The following is a 22,199-nucleotide window of genomic DNA, read 5'->3' as shown; positions in this document are numbered from 1 at the left end:
AGGATTGGTCTCACCGAACCGTCTGGTTTCGGTACCACAAACATTGTGGAATAGTAACCCCGCCCCTGTTGAAGGAGGGGAACTTTGATTATCACCTGCTGGAGGTACAGCTTGTGAATAGCGTCCAGTACTACCTCCCTTTCTTTGGGAGCAGCTGGCAAGGCAGATTTGAGGTAACGGCGAGGGGGAGTGGCCTCGAACTCCAGCTTGTATCCCTGAGATACCACTTGCAGAACCCAGGGATCCACCCGTGAGCGAACCCACTGGTCGCTGAAGTTCCGGAGACGCGCCCCCACCGCACCTGGCTCCGCCTGTGGAGCCCCAGCGTCATGCGTTGGACTTAGAGGAAGCGGGGGAGGATTTTTGTTCCTGGGAACTGGCTGTCTGGTGCAGCTTTTTCCCTCTTCCCCTGCCTCTGGGCAGAAAGGAAGCGCCTCTGACCCGCTTGCCTTTTTGTGGCCGAAAGGACTGTACCTGATAATACGGTGCTTTCTTAGGCTGTGAGGAAACCTGAGGTAAAAATGTCGACTTCCCAGCTGTCGCTGTGGATACTAGGTCCGAGAGGCCATCCCCAAACAATTCCTCACCCTTATAAGGCAAAACCTCCATGTGCCTTTTAGAATCTGCATCACCTGTCCACTGCCGAGTCCATAATACTCATCTGGCAGAAATGGACATTGCATTAATTCTAGATGCCAGCCGGCAAATATCCCTCTGTGCATCTCTCATATATAAGGCTACGTCTTTAATATGCTCTATGGTTAGCAAAATAGTATCCCTGTCTAGGGTATCAATATTATCTGACAGGGTGTCGGACCAAGCTGCTGCAGCACTACACATCCATGCTGAAGCAATTGCAGGTCTCAGTATAGTACCTGAGTGTGTATATACAGACTTCAGGATAGCCTCCTGCTTTCTATCAGCAGGCTCCTTTAAGGCGGCCGTATCCTGAGACAGCAGTGCCACCTTTTTTGACAAGCGTGTGAGCGCCTTATCCACCCTAGGGGATGTCTCCCAACGTAGTCTGTCCTCTGGCGGGAAAGGGTACGCCATCAGTAACTTTTTAGAAATCACTAGTTTCTTATCGGGGGAACTCCACGCTTCTTCACACACTTCATTCAACTCATCTGATGGGGGAAAAACCACTGGTTGCTTTTTCTCCCCAAACATAATACCCTTTTTAGTGGTACCTGGGTTAATGTCAGAAATGTGCAACACATTTTTCATTGCCGTAATCATGCAACGGATGGCCCTTGTGGATTGTACATTTGTCTCGTCCTCGTCGACACTGGAGTCAGACTCCGTGTCGACATCTGTGTCTGCCATCTGAGGTAGCGGGCGTTTTTGAGCCCCTGATGGCCTTTGAGACGCCTGGGCAGGCACGGGCTGAGAAGCCGGCTGTCCCACAGTTGTTATGTCATCGAACCTTTTATGCAAGGAGTTGACACTGTCGGTTAATACCTTCCACATATCCACCCACTCTGGTGTCGACCCCGCAGGGGGTGACATCACACTTATCGGCACCTGTTCCGCCTCCACATAAGTTTCCTCATCAAACATGTCGACACAGCCGTACCGACACACCGCACACACACAGGGAATGCTCTGACTGAGGACAGGACCCCACCAAGTCCTTTGGGGAGACAGAGAGAGAGTATGCCAGCACACACCACAGCGCTATATAATGCAGGGATGCACACTATACAGAGTGATTTTTCCCCTATAGCCGCTTATATACACAGTTATGCGCCTAAATTTATGTGCCCCTCTCTTTTTTACCCTAGACGTCTGGAACTGCAGGGGAGAGTCTGGGGAGCGTCCTTCCAGCGGAGCTGTGAAGAGAAAATTGCGCCGGTGTGCTGAGGAAGATAGCCCCGCCCCTTCATCGGCGGGCTTCTCCCGCGTTTTTCATGTATAATGGCGGGGGGTTTAATGCACATATACAGCTTATTAAAACTGTATTATGTGCTGTTTGCCATATAAGGTACTCTAATTGCTGCCCAGGGTGCCCCCCCCCCCCCCAGCGCCCTGCACCCATCAGTGACCGGAGTGTGTGGTGTGCAAAGGGAGCAATGGCGCACAGCTGCAGTGCTGTGCGCTACCTTAAGAAGACCGGAGTCTTCAGCCGCCGATTTTCAACTTCGCCTTCTGTCTTCTGTCTCTGCAAGGGGGACGGCGGCGCGGCTCCGGGACCGGACGACCGAGGCTGGGCCTGTGTTCGATCCCTCTGGAGCTAATGGTGTCCAGTAGCCTAAGAAGCCCAAGCTAGCTGCACGCAGGTAGGTTCGCTTCTCTCCCCTCAGTCCCTCGTAGCAGTGAGTCTGTTGCCAGCAGATCTCACTGAAAATAAAAAACCTAACAAATACTTTCTTTCTAGGAAGCTCAGGAGAGCCCCTAGAGTGCATCCAGCTCTGGCCGGGCACTGATACTAACTGAGGTCTGGAGGAGGGGCATAGAGGGAGGAGCCAGTGCACACCAGATATAGTACCTAATCTTTCTTTTAAGAGTGCCCAGTCTCCTGCGGAGCCCGTCTATACCCCATGGTCCTTACGGAGTACCCAGCATCCACTAGGACGTCAGAGAAACAAAACTTGGAAAAATAACGGCAATTCTGAAGTAGAGTAAGATTGTGTAGGACAGGCCACTCCAAGTAACACACTGCCCATCAAAAATTTCCAAAACTCCAGTAGAAAATCTAAAATCTGTACAAAATACTCAAAATGTAACAAATATTTGAAATGTAAGGGGTTTTCACAAAAAATGCTACACAATCAGATTGTCCAAAAACTAATGTAAGTGAATATGCCTTTATGCAAACTTTCCTCAAAAGCCGGAGTTTCGGGTCAGTTTCAAATGTGCCAGCTCACAGTACAATGGATCAGATTTCTACAGAAGTGCTTGGGGTATAACTATAGTTACTGATAACCATACAAAATAAGAAAAAAGTGTCACTGAGCATTATAGTGCATGTCATAGTTACTGATAACAGGATACAGAACAAGGGAAGTTGTACTAAGCAGTTATCCACAGGAAAACAACAAATGTTAATAACCGCATAAGTAATAAGAGGTTATAGCTTAGCCGCTTAAAGCTCAGTAACTGAACACATTTTAACATTCAACAATTTGTTTTTCAATTTAAAAATTAACAAAAGCTTGAATAAAGAGTTTAAAAGATATTAAAAAATAGGATTTTGATAACCTACCGGTAAATCCTTTCCTCCTAGTCCGTAGAGGATGCTGGGGACGACATCAAGACCATGGGGTATAGACGGGATCCGCAGCAGACATGGGCACTCTAAAGACTTTTCATTGGGTGTGAACTGGCTCCTCCCCCTATGCCCCTCCTCCAGACCTCAGTTGTAGGAACTGTGCCCAGGGAGACTGACATTTCGAGGAAAGGAATTACTTAACTAGTGGTGAGATATCTACCAACTCACAACCTCAACCATGCCGCACACATGGTATTCAACATATGACACGCCAACAGGCATGAACCAATTGCAGCAACATGCTGAAACCAAGAAAACACAACTTGTGTAACTCTAATAACTAAACTGCAGGTAAAATACGCACTGGGATGGGCGCCCAGCATCCTCTACGGACTAGGAGAAAAGGATTTACCGGTAAGTAATCAAAATCCTATTTTCTCATACGTCCTAGAGGATGCTGGGGACGGAATAAAGACCATGGGGTCTATACCAAAGCTCCAGTACGGGCGGGAGAGTGCGGATGACCCTGCAGCACCGATTGACCAAACTTGAGGTCCTCATCGGCCAAGGTGTCAAACTTGTAGAATTTAGCAAAAGTGTTTGAACCCGACCAAGTCGCCGCTCGGCAAAGCTGTAATGCCGAGACTCCTCGGGCAGCCGCCCAAGAAGAGCCCACCTTCCTAGTGGAATGGGCCTTTACCGAATTTGGTAACGGCAATCCAGCCGTAGAATGAGCCTGCTGAATCGTGTTACAGATCCAGCGAGCAATAGTCTGCTTAGAAGCAGGAGCGGCAACCTTGTTGGCTGCATACAGGACAAACAGGGCCTCTGTTTTCCTAACCGAGCAAATGTGTTTGACCCTGACCAAGTAGCTGCTCGGCAAAGTTGTAATGCCGAGACCACCCGGGCAGCTGCCCAGGATGAGCCCACCTTCCTAGTGGAGTGGGCCTTTACCGACGTCGGTAACGGCAAACCAGCCATAGTATGAGCTTGCTGAATCATATTTCTAATCCGACGTGCAATAGTCTGCTTGGAAGCAGGACAGCCAATCTTGTTGTGATCATACAGGACAAACAGAGCCTCTGTTTTCCGTATACGAGCCATTCTAGCGACATATTTTCAAAGCGCTAACCACATCTAGAGATTTTGAATCAGTGAATGTGTCAATAACTACTGGCACTACAATAGGTTGGTTTATGTGGAAAGATGAAACCACCTTCGGAAGAAAATGTTGACGAGTCCTCAAGTCTGCCCTATCTGATCAGGTAAGGGCTCTTGTGAGACAAGGCCCCCAATTCAGACACCTGCCTTGCGGATGCCAAAGCCAAAAGCATCACCACTTTCCAAGTTAGAAACTTCAACTGTATCTTTTGTAGAGGCTCAAACCAATCCAATTGAAGGAACTGCAATACCACGTTAAAGTCCCATGGTGCCACTGGAGGCACGAATGGAGGCTGGATGTGCAGAACCCCTTTCACAAAGGTCTGAACCTCTGGAAGAGAGGCCAATTGTTTCTGGAAGAACACTGACGAGGCCGAAATCTGGACCTTGATTGATCCCAATCGGAGGCCCGCCTCCACACCATCCTGCAAAAAATGGAGAAAACGTCCCAACTCAAACTCTTCCGTAGGAGCCTTCTTGGATTCACACCAAGACACTTATTTTCTCCAAATACGGTGGTAATATTTTGACGTTACTCCCTTTCTGGCCTGACTAAGGGTGGGGATGACCTCCTCGGGAATACCCTTCCTGGCTAGGATACAGCGCTCAACAGCCATGCCGTCAAACGTAGCCACGGTAAGTCTTGGTACACGCACGGCCCCTGCTGCAGCAGGTCCTCTCGAGCAGGAAGAGGCCGAGGATCTTCTATGAGCAACTGCTGAAGATCTGGGTACCAAGCCCTCCTTGGCCAGTCTGGGGCAATGAAGATTGCTCAAACCCTTGTTTTTCTTATGATCCTGAGTACTTTTGGGATCAGCGGAAGTGGAGGGAAGACATACAATGACGGAAACACCCACTGGGTCACCAGTGCATCCACTGCTACTGCTTGAGGGTCTCTGAACCTCGAACAGTATCTCTGAAGCTTCTTGTTGAGACGAGACGCCATCGTGTCTATTTGAGGAACTCCCCAAAGTGTCACCTCTGCGAAGACTTCTTGGTGGAGGCCCCACTCTCCTGGAAGGAGATCGTGTCTGCTGAGGAAGTCTGCTTCCCAGTTGTCAACTCCCGGAATGAATATTGCCGACAGAGCTTGTAGATGTTTTTCTGCCCGGCGGAGGATTTTTGTCGCCTCTGCCACTGCCGCTCTGCTTTTCGTTTCGCCCTGCCTGTTTATGTATGCGACTGCTGTTACCTTGTCCACCTGGATCTGCACGGGACGGTCTTGAAAAAGATGTACCGCTTGTTGAAGGCCGTTGTAAATGGCTCTTAGCTCCAGAACATTTATGTGAAGGCAGGCTTCCTGTTGTGACCAACGTCCCTGGAAGTTTTCTCCCTGAGAGACTGCTCCCCAGCCTCGGAGACTTGCATCCGTGGTTACCAGGACCCAGTCCTGAATCCTGAACCTGCGTCCCTCTAGCAGGTGAGAGCTGTGCAACCACCACAGGAGCGAAATCCTGGTTTTTGACGACAGGATTATCTTTCTGTGCATGTGTAGGTGTGACCCCGACCACTTGTCCAACAGGTCCCACTGGAATACTCTGTGGAACCTGCCAAACGCCCCGTAGGCCGCCACAATCTTCCCCAACAACCGAATGCACTGATGGATCGCACACTTGATGGTTTCAATATCTGTTTTACCATTTTTTGGATTTCCAGAGCCTTTTCCAGCGGAAGAAATACTCTCTGAACTTCTGTGTCCAGAATCATCTCGAGGAAAGACAACCTTGTCGTCGGTTCCAACTGTGACTTTGGGTAATTTATGATCCACCCGTGTTGTTGGAGTATTGACAGAGAGAGCGATAGGTTTTGTAACAACTGCTCCCTGGATCTCGCCTTTATCAGGAGGTCGTCCAGATAAGGAATTATATTGACTCCTTTCTGACGAAGGAGAACCATTATCTCCGCCATCACCTTGGTGAATACCCTCGGCGCCGTGGAGAGACCGAACGGTAACGTCTGGAATTGGTAATGACAATCCTGAACCGTGAATCTCAGATAAGCCTGGTGAGGATAAATGGGAACATGCAGGTAAGCATCCTTTATGTCCACTGACACCAAGTAGTCCCCCTCCTCCAGACTGGCAATCACTGCCCGAAGTGATTCCATCTTGAACTTGAACCTTTTTAGGTAACAATTCAGATCCTTTAGATTTAGGATTGGTCTGACCGAGCCGTCCGGCTTCAGAACCACAAAGTGGCTTGAATAAAAACCACTCCCTTGTTGTGACAACGGTACTAGGACTATGACCTGGTCTTGACATAATTTTTGGATTGCAGCTGTTACTGCTTCTCTTTCTGACGAAGAAACTGGCAAGGTCGATTTGAAAAATTGGCATGGGGGAACGTCTTGAAACTACAGCTTGTACCCCTGGGATACTATTTGCAACACCCAGGGATGCGGGCCAGACAGAATCCAAACCTGGCTGAAGAGTCTGAGACGTGCCCCCACCCGAGCGGTCTCCCGCAAGGGAGCTCCAGCGTCATGCTGGGGATTTGGCAGAAGTAGGGGTAGACTTCTGCTCTTGGGAACCTGGAGCCGCTGTGGGCTTCTTTCCCCTTCCCCTTCCTCTACCTGCAAAGAAGGGGGAACCTCTCATCTTTTTGTATTTATTGGGCCGAAAGGACTGCATTTGCGGGCGATAGGTCTTTTTTGCCGGTGCAGGCGGCAAAAATGTCGACTTACCTGTGGTAGCTGCCGAGACTAACGCATCCAGGCCATCGCCAAATAAGGCCTCACCTTTATATGGGAGAGCCTCCATGTTTCTTTTGGAATCTGCATCTGCGTTCCACTGGCGAATCCACAACGCCCGCCTAGCCGATACTGCCAAGGTAGCGGCCTGTGAACTCAAGAGTCCAATATCCTTCATTGCTTCCAGCATGTAGGCGGCAGCGTCCTTGATATTCCCTAACTTAAGGAGTATCTCATCTTTATCAATCGTGTCAATTTCTGATGACCCGCTTTCTGATCATTTTTCAATAGCGCGACTCACCCATGCGCAGGCAATAGTGGGCCAGATCAGTGTACCATTGGTAACATAAATGGATTTCAATGTCGTTTCCATTTTGCGGTCTGACGGCTCTTTAAGAGAAGCCGTGCAGGAGCAGGGAGAATTACCTTCTTTGTCAACCTGGAAAGTGCCCTGTCTAACACAGGGGGCGACTCCCACTTTTTCCTGTCCTCAGCTGGGAAAGGGTAAGCTATGTGAATTATTTTGGGAATACGAAATCTTTTATCAGGATTCACCCACATCCCTTCAAACAGAGCACTTAGTTTGTGTGAAGGAGGGAACGTGACTTTGGACTTCTTTTCCTTACATAAATACGCATTCTCCTGAGGTACAGGAGTGGTTTCTGTAACCTCCAACACGTCCCTTATAGCCACAATCATATATTGTATATTTTTTGCCAAGTTATGATCTCTCTCTCTGGATTCACTATCGTCGACACAAGAGTCAGAACCCGTGTCGGTATCAGTGTTTACAACATTTGCAAATGGTCTCTTATGTGACCAGAGGGGCCGCCCGCATAAGGAACAGCAGCATCCTGAAAAATCACATCTTCCACAGATTTTCTCCAGCATGCAGCCTTAGATTCAGATTTATCTAATCTACGGTTAATCAGATGCATACTGTCACGTATCTCTTTCACCCATGCAGGCTCTTGGTGTGCCGGTAGCGCCACCACATTACAACTCTGTGTCCCTAAAATGGCTTCCTCCGTGGAGGAACTCCCTACCTCAGACATGCCTCACACGTGTACAGCACACCAACAGACACACTGGGACTTCTTTTTGGGACAGACCCACATTAAAATCTATCAGAGGGACACAGGATAGGAGCAGCCAGTTCACAATCCCAGCGCCAGTATTTCCTGCCTAACAGCGCTTTTTATATAGTAATATACACTATCAAATGCACCACAATCGCTTTGTGCCCCCCCTTAATAGCACCCTGTGGATTAGAGGGCCAGCATGTTCCAGCCTGAGGAGGGAGAGAAGATGGCGCTGAGTAGTGTGCTGTCTGCCTGAGGAAGAAGCTCCGCCTCAGCAATGGCGCATCCTTACACGCATACAAACACTAATATTTATACTGGCGGGGGTAGGGCTGTGCCAGCAGCAACTTATGCCCCCTTTTAGCCAGTCTGAGGTATTTTTTCTTGCTGCCCTGGGCGGCGCGCCCCACCCGCGCCCTGCACCCTGTAGTGCGTGTGGGGGGGCAGCAATGGCGCGCTGCCCTCCCGCCAGCCGTGCCGCACCTCAGCCGTCACTTACTTGATAGAAGATCATTCTTCTTATACTCACCTGACTTCTGGCTCTGTGAGGGGGGTGACGGCGTGCTGTGGGAGTGAGCATCTAGACACGGCTAGCGTTCAGCTCCCTTCAGGAGCTAATGGTGTCCTGTCAGCCAGAAGCACAGCCATGAAACTCTGAGGAAGTTGGTTCCTACTTCTGCCCCCTCAGTTCCACGAAGCAGGCCAGCAGATCTCCCTGAAAATAAAAAACCTTTCGTAAGTCTTTTCAGAGAAACTCAATACAGCTTCTCAGAGTGCATCCAGTCGACCTGGGCACATTTCTAAAACTGAGGTCTGGAGGAGGGGCATAGGGGGAGGAGCCAGTTCACACCCAATGAAAAGTCTTTAGAGTGCCCATGTCTCCTGCGGATCCCGTCTATACCCCATGGTCTTGATGTCGTCCCCAGCATCCTCTAGGATGTATGAGAAAATAAAGATATATTACAAACTTTTGTGTATATCGCCAAGTGGCAATTCTGGAGGCGCAAATGATCTGCAAGGTTTCATAGAAACATAGAATTTGACGGCAGATAAAACCCACTTGGCCCATCTAGTCTGCCCCTTTTTCTTTTATCCTTTAGGTAATCTCAACCCTTTTTGATCCTTATTTCTTTGTAAGGATATTCATATGCCAATACCATGCATGTTTAAATAGCTCTGTCTTAGCCTCTACCACCTCTGATGGGAGGCTATTTCACTTGTCCACTACCCTTTCTGTGAAGTAATTTTTCCTTAAATTTACCCTGAAACTACTGTACCTCCCTCAAGTCTCAGTGGATGTCCTCGTGTTCTAATACTTCTCTTCATTTGAAGAATGTTTCCCTCCTGGACCTTGTTAAAACCCTTGATATATTTGAAAGTTTCTATCATGTCCCCCCTTTCCCTTCTCTGTTCCAAACTATACATATTGAGATTTTTTAGTCTTTCCGGGTAAGTTTTGTGATGTAGGCCATGCACCATTTTAGTTGCCCTTCTTTGTACAGTCTCTAATGTATTAATATCCTTCTGAAGATATGGCCTCTAGAAATGAACACAGTATTCTACATGAGGCCATACCAATGACCTATACAGTGGCATTACTACTTCTTTCTGCTGATGATTCCTCTCCCTATGCAACCAAGCATCTTACTAGCCTTCCTCATTGCTTTGTTACATTGCTCCCCCTTCCTCCTCAGCAGTTTCAAGTATAGTGCCATTATTACTATATTTAGCCTTTGGATTTTTGAGACCCAAGTGCATGATTTTGCATTTTCTGGCATTAAACTGTAATTGCCATGCTCTTGACCACTCATATAGTCAATCTATACTATCAATCATTTGTTTTACCCCTCCTGGTGTGTCTACCCGGTTGTATACCTTTGTGTCATCGGCAAAAAGGCATACTTTCTCTTTAACGCCATTTGCAATGTCACCAAATATATTAAAAAGCACTGGTCCAAGTACAGATCCTTGGTGGTACTCCACTGGTAACATTTCCCTCCTGTGAATGCACTCCATTTACTACACCTGTTTTCTATCCTGCAACTAAGACCTTATCCATTCAACCATCTCCAATCCTTTCAAGTTTATTTAGCTCGAAAGCATGGGATAGGAGATTAAACTAGTTGAATGGATAAGTGCATGGTGAAATATTAGGGAGCGTACAAAGAAGGGCAACTAAAATGGTGCATGGCCTACATCACAAAACCTACCCAGAAAGACTAATAGATACTTTGGGCGGTATCCAATTACCCGCGGTCATTAAGCGGGTAATTGCATGGCCGAGGGCTATCTAATTAGCCCCGATAAGATGATGCGAGATGCAGCTTAATTGGGGATTTTGTTTTACCTGCCAGAGAATGGAAAGGGGGAACATGACAGAAACTTTCACATATTTTAAGGGTTTTTATTAAGGTGCAGGAGGGGAACCCTTTTCTCAAAAGGAAGAGAAGTATTCAGTAAGTAACTCAAGTACATGCTCTGACACTGGAGGGAGGAAGGTTTAGAGGAAATTTGCTTCACAGAAAGGGTAATGGATAAGTGGAATAGCCTCCCAGTGGAGGTGGTAGTGGCAAAGACAGTAAAACAATTTAAACATGCTTAGGATGGACATGTGAATATCCTTATAAAGAACTAAGGGCTAAATGTTTGAATCAGTGATAAGAGTGGAGAAGTGAGCCAGTGGAGAAGTTGCCCATGGCAACCAATCAGCACTGAAGTAACATTTATAATTTGCATACTATAAAATTATACAGAGCAGCTAATTGTTTGCCATGGGCAACTTCTCCACTGGCTCACTTATCTGCCATCAAAAACTATGTTTCTATGTCTACATAAAAAAAAAAAAAAAAAACCACAACTTATCCATCCCAATGATACAGCATGCTTACTAAATGAGGCTTGTATGGCAGCCAAGTGTCTCAATGAGCTGCACTCCTGTTACCAGGGCTGCAGAGAACACTGCTGGCTGAAAAGCAGTGATGCAGGATACTGACCGTTACAGGTCACCGAGGGTTGAGATAAAAGAAAGAAAAACAAGGAAAGAGATAATAGAGACGGTCTGCAGCTGTGCAATCTATGCTCATTTTATATTATTGATTTACAAGTATACAAACTGTACTGACTACCAGGGTGTATATGTTAATGCAGCAATGGCCACATTTGGCTCTCCTATCAATCTGATGCGGCTCTCGGCGCTCCCGACACAGTTGCTGGGAGCTGTGGCAGGAGCGCGACGCGGGGGGCAGGAGCGCGACGCGGGAAGCAAACTCAGTGGAGGCAGGAGCGCGAAGGCAGCACTACATCGGGGCGACGCTCCCTGCCCTGTCTGACGCCAGTGCTATGAAGAAGCGGCACCTGTCTGTCCTCACTCTCCGCCGGCTGCATGTTATACAGGTGAGGGCAGCAACCAATAACTGGAGTAGGGAGAGATAGAGGGGGAGCAGAGTGAATGGGGAGTCTTAGAGGCACAGAAAGGAGGGGTAGAAGGCTGAGAGGCACAGAGAGTAGAGTGAGCAGGCTGAAAGGCAGAGATAGAAGGGGTAGATGGCTGAGAGGCAGAGATAGAAGGGGTAGATGGCTGAGAGGCACAGAGTAGAGTGAGCAGGCTGAGAGCCACAGAGAGAAGGGGGAACAGGCTGAGAGGCACAGAGAGAAGGGGGAACAGGCTGAGAGAAGGGGGAGCAGCAGGCTGAGGGGAACAGGCTGAGAGAAGGGGGAGCAGCAGGCTGAGGGGAACAGGCTGAGAGAAGGGGGAGCAGCAGGCTGAGAGGCACAGGGAGAAGGGGGAGCAGCAGGCTGAGAGGCACAGAGAGAAGGAGGAGCAGCAGGCTGAGAGGCACAGAGAGAAGGGGGAGCAGCAGGCTGAGAGGCACAGAGAGAAGGGGGAGCAGCAGGCTGAGAGGCACAGAGAGAAGGGGGAGCAGCAGGCTGAGAGGCACAGAGAGAAGGGGGAGCAGCAGGCTGAGAGGCACAGAGAGAAGGGGGAGCAGCAGGCTGAGAGGCACAGAGAGAAGGGGGAGCAGCAGGCTGAGAGGCACAGAGAGAAGGGGGAGCAGCAGGCTGAGAGGCACAGAGAGAAGGGGGAGCAGCAGGCTGAGAGGCACAGAGAGAAGGGGGAGCAGCAGGCTGAGAGGCACAGAGAGAAGGGGGAGCAGCAGGCTGAGAGGCACAGAGAGAAGGGGGAGCAGCAGGCTGAGAGGCACAGAGAGAAGGGGGAGCAGCAGGCTGAGAGGCACAGAGAGAAGGGGGAGCAGCAGGCTGAGAGGCACAGAGAGAAGGGGGAGCAGCAGGCTGAGAGGCACAGAGAGAAGGGGGAGCAGCAGGCTGAGAGGCACAGAGAGAAGGGGGAGCAGCAGGCTGAGAGGCACAGAGTGAAGGGGGAGCAGGCTGAGAGGCACAGAGTGAAGGGGGAACAGGCTGAGAGTGGGGGAGCAGGCTGAGAGGCACAGAGAGAAGGAGGAGAAGGCTGAGAGGCACAGAGAGAAGGGGGAGCAGGCTGAGAGACACCGAGTGAAGGGGTCAGGCTGAGAGACACAGGTGGGATTGCTGAGAGGCACAGAGTGAAGGGGGCAGGCTGAAAGACACAGGTGGGATGTGGCGAGGCACAAAGTGAAGGAGGGAGGCTGGCTTGTTTCAGTGTATTTTATGTATACCTGGATTGTTGGTGTTTCTCGCCCCCAGTGTAACTAAATATGGGGGTGTGACACATGGTCATGCTCCTCCAAATGTCATACTTAAGGCAGGTGCACAAAAGTGGGGCGTGGCCTTGTACCGGTTAGGCCACGCCTCTTTTTTTAACACGCACGCCACCGGCTCTTTGACTTGACTACAGATATTTTTTGGCTCTTTGACGCTGACTGGTTGGTCACCCCTGTGCTAATGGCTCTAGAACCCCAGTTATATGCCAACTAATCTTCACCTAGTGCTCCTAAGGATTAGAAAGGCTAATGGCCTGTATATATAATCTACTGTAACCAATACCTGTATACACAGTGAGTTGTGAGGTCATCACTACAATGTTCATTCAGCAATGTGCGCACCTCCTACTGTATAATAAACCAGACATTATATCCGTCACCTGTGAGACCTTCAGTAGCATGCTACCTCCAGCCTTACTGAGGTCACAGAAGAACATGGTAAGATGTAATATCCATATAATCTTAAGGTGCATACACACACAGTGATATATTGACATAAGTGCGATTTTGACTATGCGATATTGATTATGTGTGCTTGCGATTTTGGCTACACTTTGTACTAGATAGTCAAAACTGACTTGCCTGCACAGTCTATCTAACCTTGCGATACGGACCGCATGGGAGCGCGTATCGGGACTGAATCGGTATTGCAAGTTGGCTAACACCTTGTGATATACGCTAAAGCTTCTTGTGATTTTGACTATATAGTCAAATCGTATGGTAATATTGCACCGTGTGTACACACCTTAACAGTAGAAAGTGCATTACTGGCACCACAATTGCATTACAAGGCTGTCAGAAATAGTGCAGAACTGAGTGGCAATGTGTCTCTATATCAGGCATTCCCAACCACGGTCCTCAAGGCACACTAACAGTGCAGGTTTTAGGGATATCCAGGCTTGAACACAGGTGACTTAATTAGTAGTTCAGTTAATTTGATTTAACCATCTGTGCTGAAGCCTGGATATCACTAAAACCTGCACTGTTGGTGTGCCTTGAGGACCGTGGTTGGGAATGCCTGCTCTATATGGTCAGAGACCTCTCATGGGTCCATCGCCTCTGGAATGGATACCTGGGTGTTATAGTTACATATCAAATGCAGGATAAATCAGGCCATAACTCATAACAGTGTACATACCATCTGATCCGCTTTCTGGGTATCGGCTGCCACTAAAAACCATTCAATATCCAATGTGCCAGTGTCCTCCGGTGTGGTTGTAAACTTGCAATCCAGAGCTATTTTTCCACCTTGAATTCCTTCAAACTTCGTATCGGAGGGAACTAAATCTAGAGCCCTAGAAGAAGCTGGAAGACAAATAAGATTTACTATGAGCAACATAAACACAGGTAGTTTACATGCATACATAGGATATTTACCCCTCAAATATGAATGTGACCACAAAGCACCACCAATAATAAAAAGCCCCTCCTACACAACCATGAAAAATGAGTTGCCATTAGACGTTGAACCTCCTTTTCTCAGTTGCCGCAGTGGCATCAGGCAAGGTACAAGTGTGGAAGTAGCCTGCAAAGCGCGGTAGGCTGCGACCAATGGGAAGTGGTACAGGACAGGATGCCACCTTGCTAGTAACTTATAGCGGGGGGCAGAAATGTTCTTGGCACAGAAGATTATAATGCAGCTTCTAGCCATAAGACCACCTTCAGCTTCCCACCTGTGAAATAAAGGAAACACTAGACCCAGTAGGGTATACCCTCACACATCTCCGCAGTGGTTTGTTGCCATTATCTCTAGGCTTTCTTTAAGGACATCCAGTGACCATGGTGTCTGCATTGTAACATTATCTATTGCTGTTCAATAAGGGTAACGTGTTGGGAACATGCGGTAAGGCAGACATACATGTTCAGGAGATATTAAATTGCAGAAGTCCCTAGTTCATGGAATGCCATGACATTTACATTGTGCTCAAAGAAATATTCATCAGGACAATCTCAGAGTGTCTTCTTACTGATTTGGAGGCACTGTCAGCTGCAATGTTAACCACATTAATATTTACAGAGTATATTATATCATACAATATTTTAATATACATTTTAAAGATGTGTGTGCGATGCGGCACTCTTGAAAGAATTTGCCACAATATAACCCAGGGGCGTTTTAACAGTATTCTGACTGCCGGGATCCCGTACCAAAGCCGCTGGAATCAGGACACATTAGCAGTAATAAGTTCCAGGTACTGTAAGAAGCGTGAAGGATGAAATCAGGTGATTACTATATTAGTAATAATGAAGATACGTATTAGCACTATTTACATGACATATACCAGTTTTAATGGTGTCAGTAAAAAGGAAACATCATTCACTTTTACTGACTGGACATTATATAAAAATGAAGTAAAGACACCAAATTGTAATTAGCACATTCTATTCCTGATACACAGGCAGAAGGATTAATGGTGGTCATTCAGAGTTGATCGCTAGCTGCATTAATTCGCTGTGCAGCAATGAGGCAAAAAAACGTCACTTATGCGTATGCGGCGCAATGCGCACGCACGTCATACAATTGCAACGAACGATGTAGTTTCACACAAGGTCTAGCGAAGCTTTTCAGTCGCACTGCTGGCCGCAGAGTGATTGACAGGAACTGGGCGTTTCTGGGTGTCAACTGACCGTTTTCAGGGAGTGTTTGGAAAAATGCAGGCATGCCAGGAAAAACGCAGGCGTGACTGACCGAACGCAGGGCGTGTTTGTGACGTCAAAACAGGAACTGAACAGTCTGAAGTCATTGCAAGCGCTGAGTAGGTATTGATCTACTCTAAAACTGCACACAAAAAAAAAAAAGTTTGTAGCCGCTCTGCGATCCTTTCGTTTGCACTTCTGCTAAGCTAAAATACACTCCCAGTGGGAGGCGGCATAGCGTTCGCTCGCTAGCAGTTTTTAACAGCCGTGCAAACAACTCGGAATGACCACCAATATTCTCTGCAGAATGTCACATTACTATTGTTATTTATATAGTGCCAATATTATCTAGAGAATATGTCATTATACAAAATAATTGTGCTTATCGAAGGGGAATGCATATACAAAAAACAATTTGATGCTGTTACCACGTACAGAATATGAGCAAATGTAGGAATTTGAGATTCCCTCCTTTATGACTGCAGCATATTCTACAACCTCTGACCCGGTCATGTCCCCAGGTCACTGATATAAGACTGGGATCCCCATGTCATCAGGCTGTTGCAGTACCAGAATATTTGCATTAAACAAATAGGGTGTAAGTTTACATAGACCATTCAAATGAATGGAGCCAGGTTACTCTTAAACACGGTCTGAAGAAAGGAGCGGTCCCATGTGAAGAACAACACTCACGTAACATAAAGCCATGAATCGGTTCTCCATACAGCCACTCAGGTTATTGAAGTAAGTCGCAGACATCCGTGCGGCTTCCCCCAAGATCTCCAGGATCAGATCAGTAATATGAGCACAACTGTATTTAACCTTATTGAAGCTGAATAGGCTCAGCTCGGAAGCACATTAATCCAGCATCAGGGACGGGATGGAAATGCATGGGCTGATGACAAACACAAGTCACTAGCCCAGGCTCTTGCACTCACAATGGACAAGCAGTTAAACCCTATGGAACGGATTTGGATAATGTGGGCACCATTTAAACAGCCATTGAAGTCGATGGGCAATTGTTATTTTGAAGAGCAATGAACAGATACAATCCAGCCCCATCACAATGCAGAGAGCATAGGGACCCAAGCAGCAATACGTATTACCTGGGTTGGCGCTGACTAATAAGAGCCTGGCTAAGGGGGGCAATGCCCTTCTGTCACTATTGCCTGCCCATCTGTGAAATGTTACCCTATAGATAGTAACAAGATCAGTTGGTCTTTCATTCTCTTGCAGAAAGATGTGGTCTAGGATGACAACATGCAAGGGACACTGCTCTGTTAAACTTAGAGGGGGTTCGTATGATACACCAATGGACGGGATGCTGACTGTCCGTATACAGACAGCGGCATCCAATCCAGCATAATCTCAACAGCCCCCCATTTAGCCCCCTAACCCTCCCATGTGTGTGCCTAATCCAGTGATTTTCCACCTTTTAAAATTCATGGCACACTAAATAAAACTTTTAAATTGCCAAGGCACACCACCAGTTTTTTTGGCCCCGCAGTAATAAAACAGATTTATATTAATGCCACACAACTACCCCCCATAGTAATTAAACACACATGCCCCATTGTAATTCCACACACCTGCCCCCCCCCATAGTCAAGCCACACACATGCCCCCATTGTAATTTCCACCCACTGAGGGCATCTCTAGCGGGCAGCAGTGGCGGCACACCTGTTGAAAAAGGCTGGCCTAACTCTCCCCCGTTAGGTGGCACCTAACCCTGACCCTCTGTTACCTGCTGCCTAAACCTAACCCTCCCTCACCCGGTCCCTAATGCTAACTTTCCCGTGCGTGGACCCTAAGTCTAGAATATCCATGGCCGAGCACAAATTATTAAATAAAATTGACTGAGGCAGTAATTAATCCACCTATGTCCAAGCATAGATATCCTTAAAACCTGGATTAGGGTGCCTTGAGGACAGAGTTTGAGAACCTTTGATCAAGGATCATTTATTAACCCCTTAAAAAAACTGAAATGCACACACAGCTGACTCGTTGTCTACTCAGGACATTCAAGGATGCGCCTCTCAGTTCTAATAGTGTCATGGGCACATAATCAAGATGTGACCTGGGGTATGAAACATGCAAATTGAATCTAGAACGGAGTGACAGATATTTTTATAGACCTTAGACAGGTGGCATATTTTTAAATGTTTGGAAAAATAAGGCAGGGCAGATTCCTTACTGAACCTGGGAATCATCAGGTGCCTTCTATTATGTGCTTCTGTCCAGAGGAGATACAGGCTTGGCTCCAACAGACTAAAGGGCCCTACACATTAATAGATCCGCCGCAGAGCTGCCCGACGGCGGAAACAGCTGACCCGGCGGCGGCGGGGAAGGGGGGGGGACAGTGACGTGGGGAGTGAAGTTTCTTCACTCCTCCCGTCACCATAGACGTGCAGGCAAATATGGACGAGATCGTCCACATTGGCCTGCATGCACAGCCGACGAGGCACCAGCGATGAACGAGCGCAGGGCCGTGCATGATTCATCGATGGTGCCTCCACACTGCACGATATGAACGTTATCTCATTCATTAATGAACGAGACCATTCATATCTTGCAGTCAAATCGCCCAGTATGTAGGGCCTATTAGCCGTGTTTGGAATGGGTTCACTACGGCTGGCCGGCGGTCGGGCTCCCGGCGACCAGCATACCGGCGCCGGGAGCCCGACCGCCGGCTTACCAACAGTGTGGCGAGCGCAAATGAGCCCCTTGCGGGCTCGCTACGCTCGCCACGTTACGGGCACGGTGGCACACTATTTTATTCTCCCTCTATGGGGGTCGTGGACCCCCACGAGGGAAAATAAGTGTCGGTATGCCAGCTGTCGGGCTCCCGGCGCCGGTATACTGAGCGCCGGGAGCCCGACCGCCGGCATACAGAAGACCACCCATTTGGAATACATCGCTTATGTCAGGGGTGTGCATGGAAACAAAATGAAAGGATCAGATCCACGCATTAACAGATATTAATGGGATGCAGTTATGTTACTGGAGGTCAAGAGACGCTAGGATCCCGACCGGTGAATAGCCTGATGGTCGGCATGCCAACCAACAGGCACTATTCCCATTCCTGGGTGTCCATGACCCCCATAGAGTGTGAACAGAACCTGTGGCGAAAGCAGCGAGCCACAGAGCCGCTATGTGGCGAGCGCAGAGTTGCGCTCCCCCATTCCTGACAGCCATCTAAAAAGTTGGGATCCCGACGTAGGTATGGTGACTGACCGGTTTCCCAACTGCCGGTCACCCGAACCCAACCCATATTAATATCTGCACACACTATTATAAACCCAATGTAGTGCACTTTGTACGTTTTGCCTTTATCCCACATATCTTTGGATACTGTTTTACCAGAGTTCAAATAGTTTGTTTAGTTATTTGTTGCTCAACCTCAGAGAAAATCAGGTTGCAAAATAAGCTCAGAAAAGTCTGATGGGTGCATCTATATACACAGAAGGGAACATACAGACTGTAGGCTACTACACAGTAATTGCAAAACTGTGATTATATTGGGGGAGGATGCTCTATCAGGGCATCATAATGATGGTTACAGTTACTGTATTCATTCTGCCAATAATAATGTAGCGCGGCTCTCAAAACAATCATTGAATGCGCTGGCAAAATCTTAAACGCCAACGAGCAATGTATTGCATCAGTTACCAAGCGTATTAAAGTTATTAACCAAATTTTAGGTAACTGAAATGAGTTAATCAAAGTTGTTATAGTAATATTGGGCTTTTCCTACTTCTGATTGTCTGGAGTAGTGTTTCCATGGTCTAGCAAGCCAGCAAATTCCCAGGTCTCCGCTCGTGATCCTGGCGAGAGCAGGGTGGTGGACCCAGGACTAAAGGGCCCCATAAACTACAACGATATGTCTAAGGCTGAAGTCGGAGGCGATTTCCCTTGAACCACCCGGCAGCTTCCCGGCCGGCAGGATCACATACGATACATCATATGCGGTCCTTTTGCATACGATGTATTGTATGAGATCCCAGCCATGCCTGCGGGATTCGACATATCACGAGTGCAGCACTAACGATCTAGGGGCTCCGATCCGATGCTCAGGGGAACGCGTATCGGATCAGATGTAAATCCGATTTTCCACTTTTCATCCGATTTATCGGCCCGAAAGGTCAAAATCGGATGAAATTGGGCATTATCGTTCTAGTGTATGGGGCCCTTTACTCCTGAGTTGTGAGCAGATCATGTTTTCCAGGTGTGCTTTTAGAATTACAAGTGAAATAATAAGAACCATCTGTGAATTTTTTTAAAATGTGTCAGTCAGTTATACATACACCTGTGCTCCAGCAAAGGAGAAAGGGAAATCGTAGAGTATGTTTCCCACATTTGCCCATAATCGTAAACATCTTTAGATGAGCCACTTACTTTCTACAGGGGGTACACACGGAGAGATCAGTGCTTAAATTCTAAGCATTCTGACTAGATTGCTTCGAATTTAAGCACGGATCCTCCGTGTGTATGTCCCACAGCAATAGCGCGTCGCTATCGCAGGTGCTAGATTGGCCTGCATGCAGGCACAATCTAGCACATCGCTCATTTCATCGCTGGGTGAAATGAGCGGCCCCCCTCGCTCATCACACATCGCGCTGTACCGAGCGGTAGGAGAGATGTGTGCTGAGCGGTCACTGATAGATCGCACAGCACATCTCTCCCCGTGTGTACGGGGCTTAACACGCCAACACAGTATCTCTGAATTTGTAGAGGTCAATAGCATTTAAAGTTACCTGGGGAATGCAATCTATGATCATGACTAGATGTTTTACTCACATCTCCAATGGTGGGGCTGCTGTGCATACGCTGGACCTGCTCTGTGCGTGTGCAGAAAGTGTCCTGCTTCCTCGCACAGGTTGCCAGAGATTGGTCAACGATCCCAAAAATTGGGATGCGTTGCCACCGTTTTCTGGGAGTGGTGAGGCCAGGTCTGGATCTTCAGGAGCAGATATCCTGGCCACAGCTGAGCGGTTCCGGTGACCAGTCTCTGAGTAAGCTTCAGCTTAGTGGTCACGAAGGTGATCCGATGCTGCACTCGCAGATGCTGATAGGGGGCGTCTTTTTCCTACAGATGCCTCCTGCTGCATTATCATATTAGTTATACAGTATTCCATACAATTATGTATTAGGCCATCTGACCGTGGAACGCTGCATGGCTATCGCAGGGCCTTCGATAGTTGGAAAATTATTTGGGTTAAATTTAGCATTTTTGTGGTCAACCCAACACAGATTAACGTTCCTAAGAGCCAATAGCTGACTGTTTCTGAATATGGATAAACACTATTGACCAAAAAGTTTATCATAACCCCTTTCACACTCAGCCGCCTACCCAGGATATTGCTGAGGGAACTTGGGTCCTGGTTTGATGTGAAAGGGTCAACCTGGAGTGTGTGTCCTGAGTCTATGACCCAGGGCTGACCTGGATATAGAGCCTTATTCAGAGCTAAAGGCAGTGTTTTGACGTCTGCGGACGAGCAGCGTCCACAATGCGCAGGCTATCATGATGCGATCGCATCCCGGAAGTATGCAATCACGTCATGATTGAACGGTGATGGACTGCAGCGTTGTGCGGGATGAGGGCAAGAAACGCAGGTGTGTCATGGCCGTTTTCAAGGCGGCCCGAATAGGACGCCTACGTTCCCTGCAAGTGGAAACTTGGGTGTGACCCGGCACTGTACCCTTTCAGACTGGCTTCCCGACCCAGCAATATGTCGGCATCAGGGGCGGGTGCAGCGCTGGGAGATGAGATCTTCTCCGAGCCGCCTCTGCTTATACAGTGAACAGGTCCCGGGTCGCATCGATCAGACAACCCTTTCACACTGCACCTGACCCGGTAATAAGCCGGGAATAACTCTTCTTTATTCCCGGGTTGAATTACCAGGACAGGTGACCCAGGAATTCGTCAGTGACCCCTTTCACTCCGCACAGTGACCCGGCAATATACTGGGTCGATACCAGGTTATTTGTGCGGTGTGAAAGGGGTATAACATTCCTAAAATATAAATATCCATGAATAGCATTAGATACATTCCTAATGTTAAGGCTTGGTCCCGTTTCTGTAACAATTCACACTTAAAGCTTATCCATAGCGCACGGCTCTTACTTCAGATTATTATTTATATGGCGCCACAAAGGATCCGCAGCGCCCAATTACAAAGTAAACAAATAAGCAAAACATGAAGACAGTGACTTACAATTCAACACAGTATAGGACAAGTACAGGGTATACAAACATAGCTGTGTCAGTAATAAGTATCAGGGTGGCAGAAAACCGAGGGATTCAGTATTCTGACAGTTGGTGAAAGGCCGGCTGCATGCCAGATGGAGAGCCCTTTCAAGAGTACTACCACCACCACTACTACTACTACTACTACTTTAATACGTTCAGAAATACCGGCATTCGAAAAAATAAGAATTTACTTACCGATAATTCTATTTCTCGTAGTCCGTAGTGGATGCTGGGAACTCCGTAAGGACCATAGGGAATAGCGGCTCCGCAGGAGACTGGGCACAAATAGAAAGCTTTAGTACTACCTGGTGTGCACTGGCTCCTCCCCCTATGACCCTCCTCCAAGCCTCAGTTAGGATACTGTGCCCGGACGAGCGTACACAATAAGGAAGGATTTTGAATCCCGGGTAAGACTCATACCAGCCACACCAATCACACCGTATAACTTGTGATCTGAACCCAGTTAACAGTAT

General features: G+C 47.9%; 1 protein-coding gene across 2 annotated transcripts in view; it reads right to left on the bottom strand.

Moving 5' to 3' along the window:
* Window positions 1-22,199, bottom strand: part of CXADR (CXADR Ig-like cell adhesion molecule) — a 100,302-nt gene that overhangs the window by 36,638 nt on the left and 41,465 nt on the right. For both annotated transcript variants that reach the window (XM_063956358.1, XM_063956359.1), the window contains exon 2: window positions 13,978-14,144. In XM_063956358.1, coding sequence (XP_063812428.1) covers window positions 13,978-14,144 — 167 coding nt within the window. The remainder of the gene's footprint in view (window positions 1-13,977; window positions 14,145-22,199) is intronic.

Source organism: Pseudophryne corroboree, chromosome 2 (assembly GCF_028390025.1).
Source record: "Pseudophryne corroboree isolate aPseCor3 chromosome 2, aPseCor3.hap2, whole genome shotgun sequence".
In the NCBI taxonomy this organism is placed as follows: Eukaryota; Metazoa; Chordata; class Amphibia; order Anura; family Myobatrachidae; genus Pseudophryne; species Pseudophryne corroboree.
Note: the sequence above shows the minus strand (reverse complement) of the source record. Positions and strands in the feature narration are given on the sequence as shown.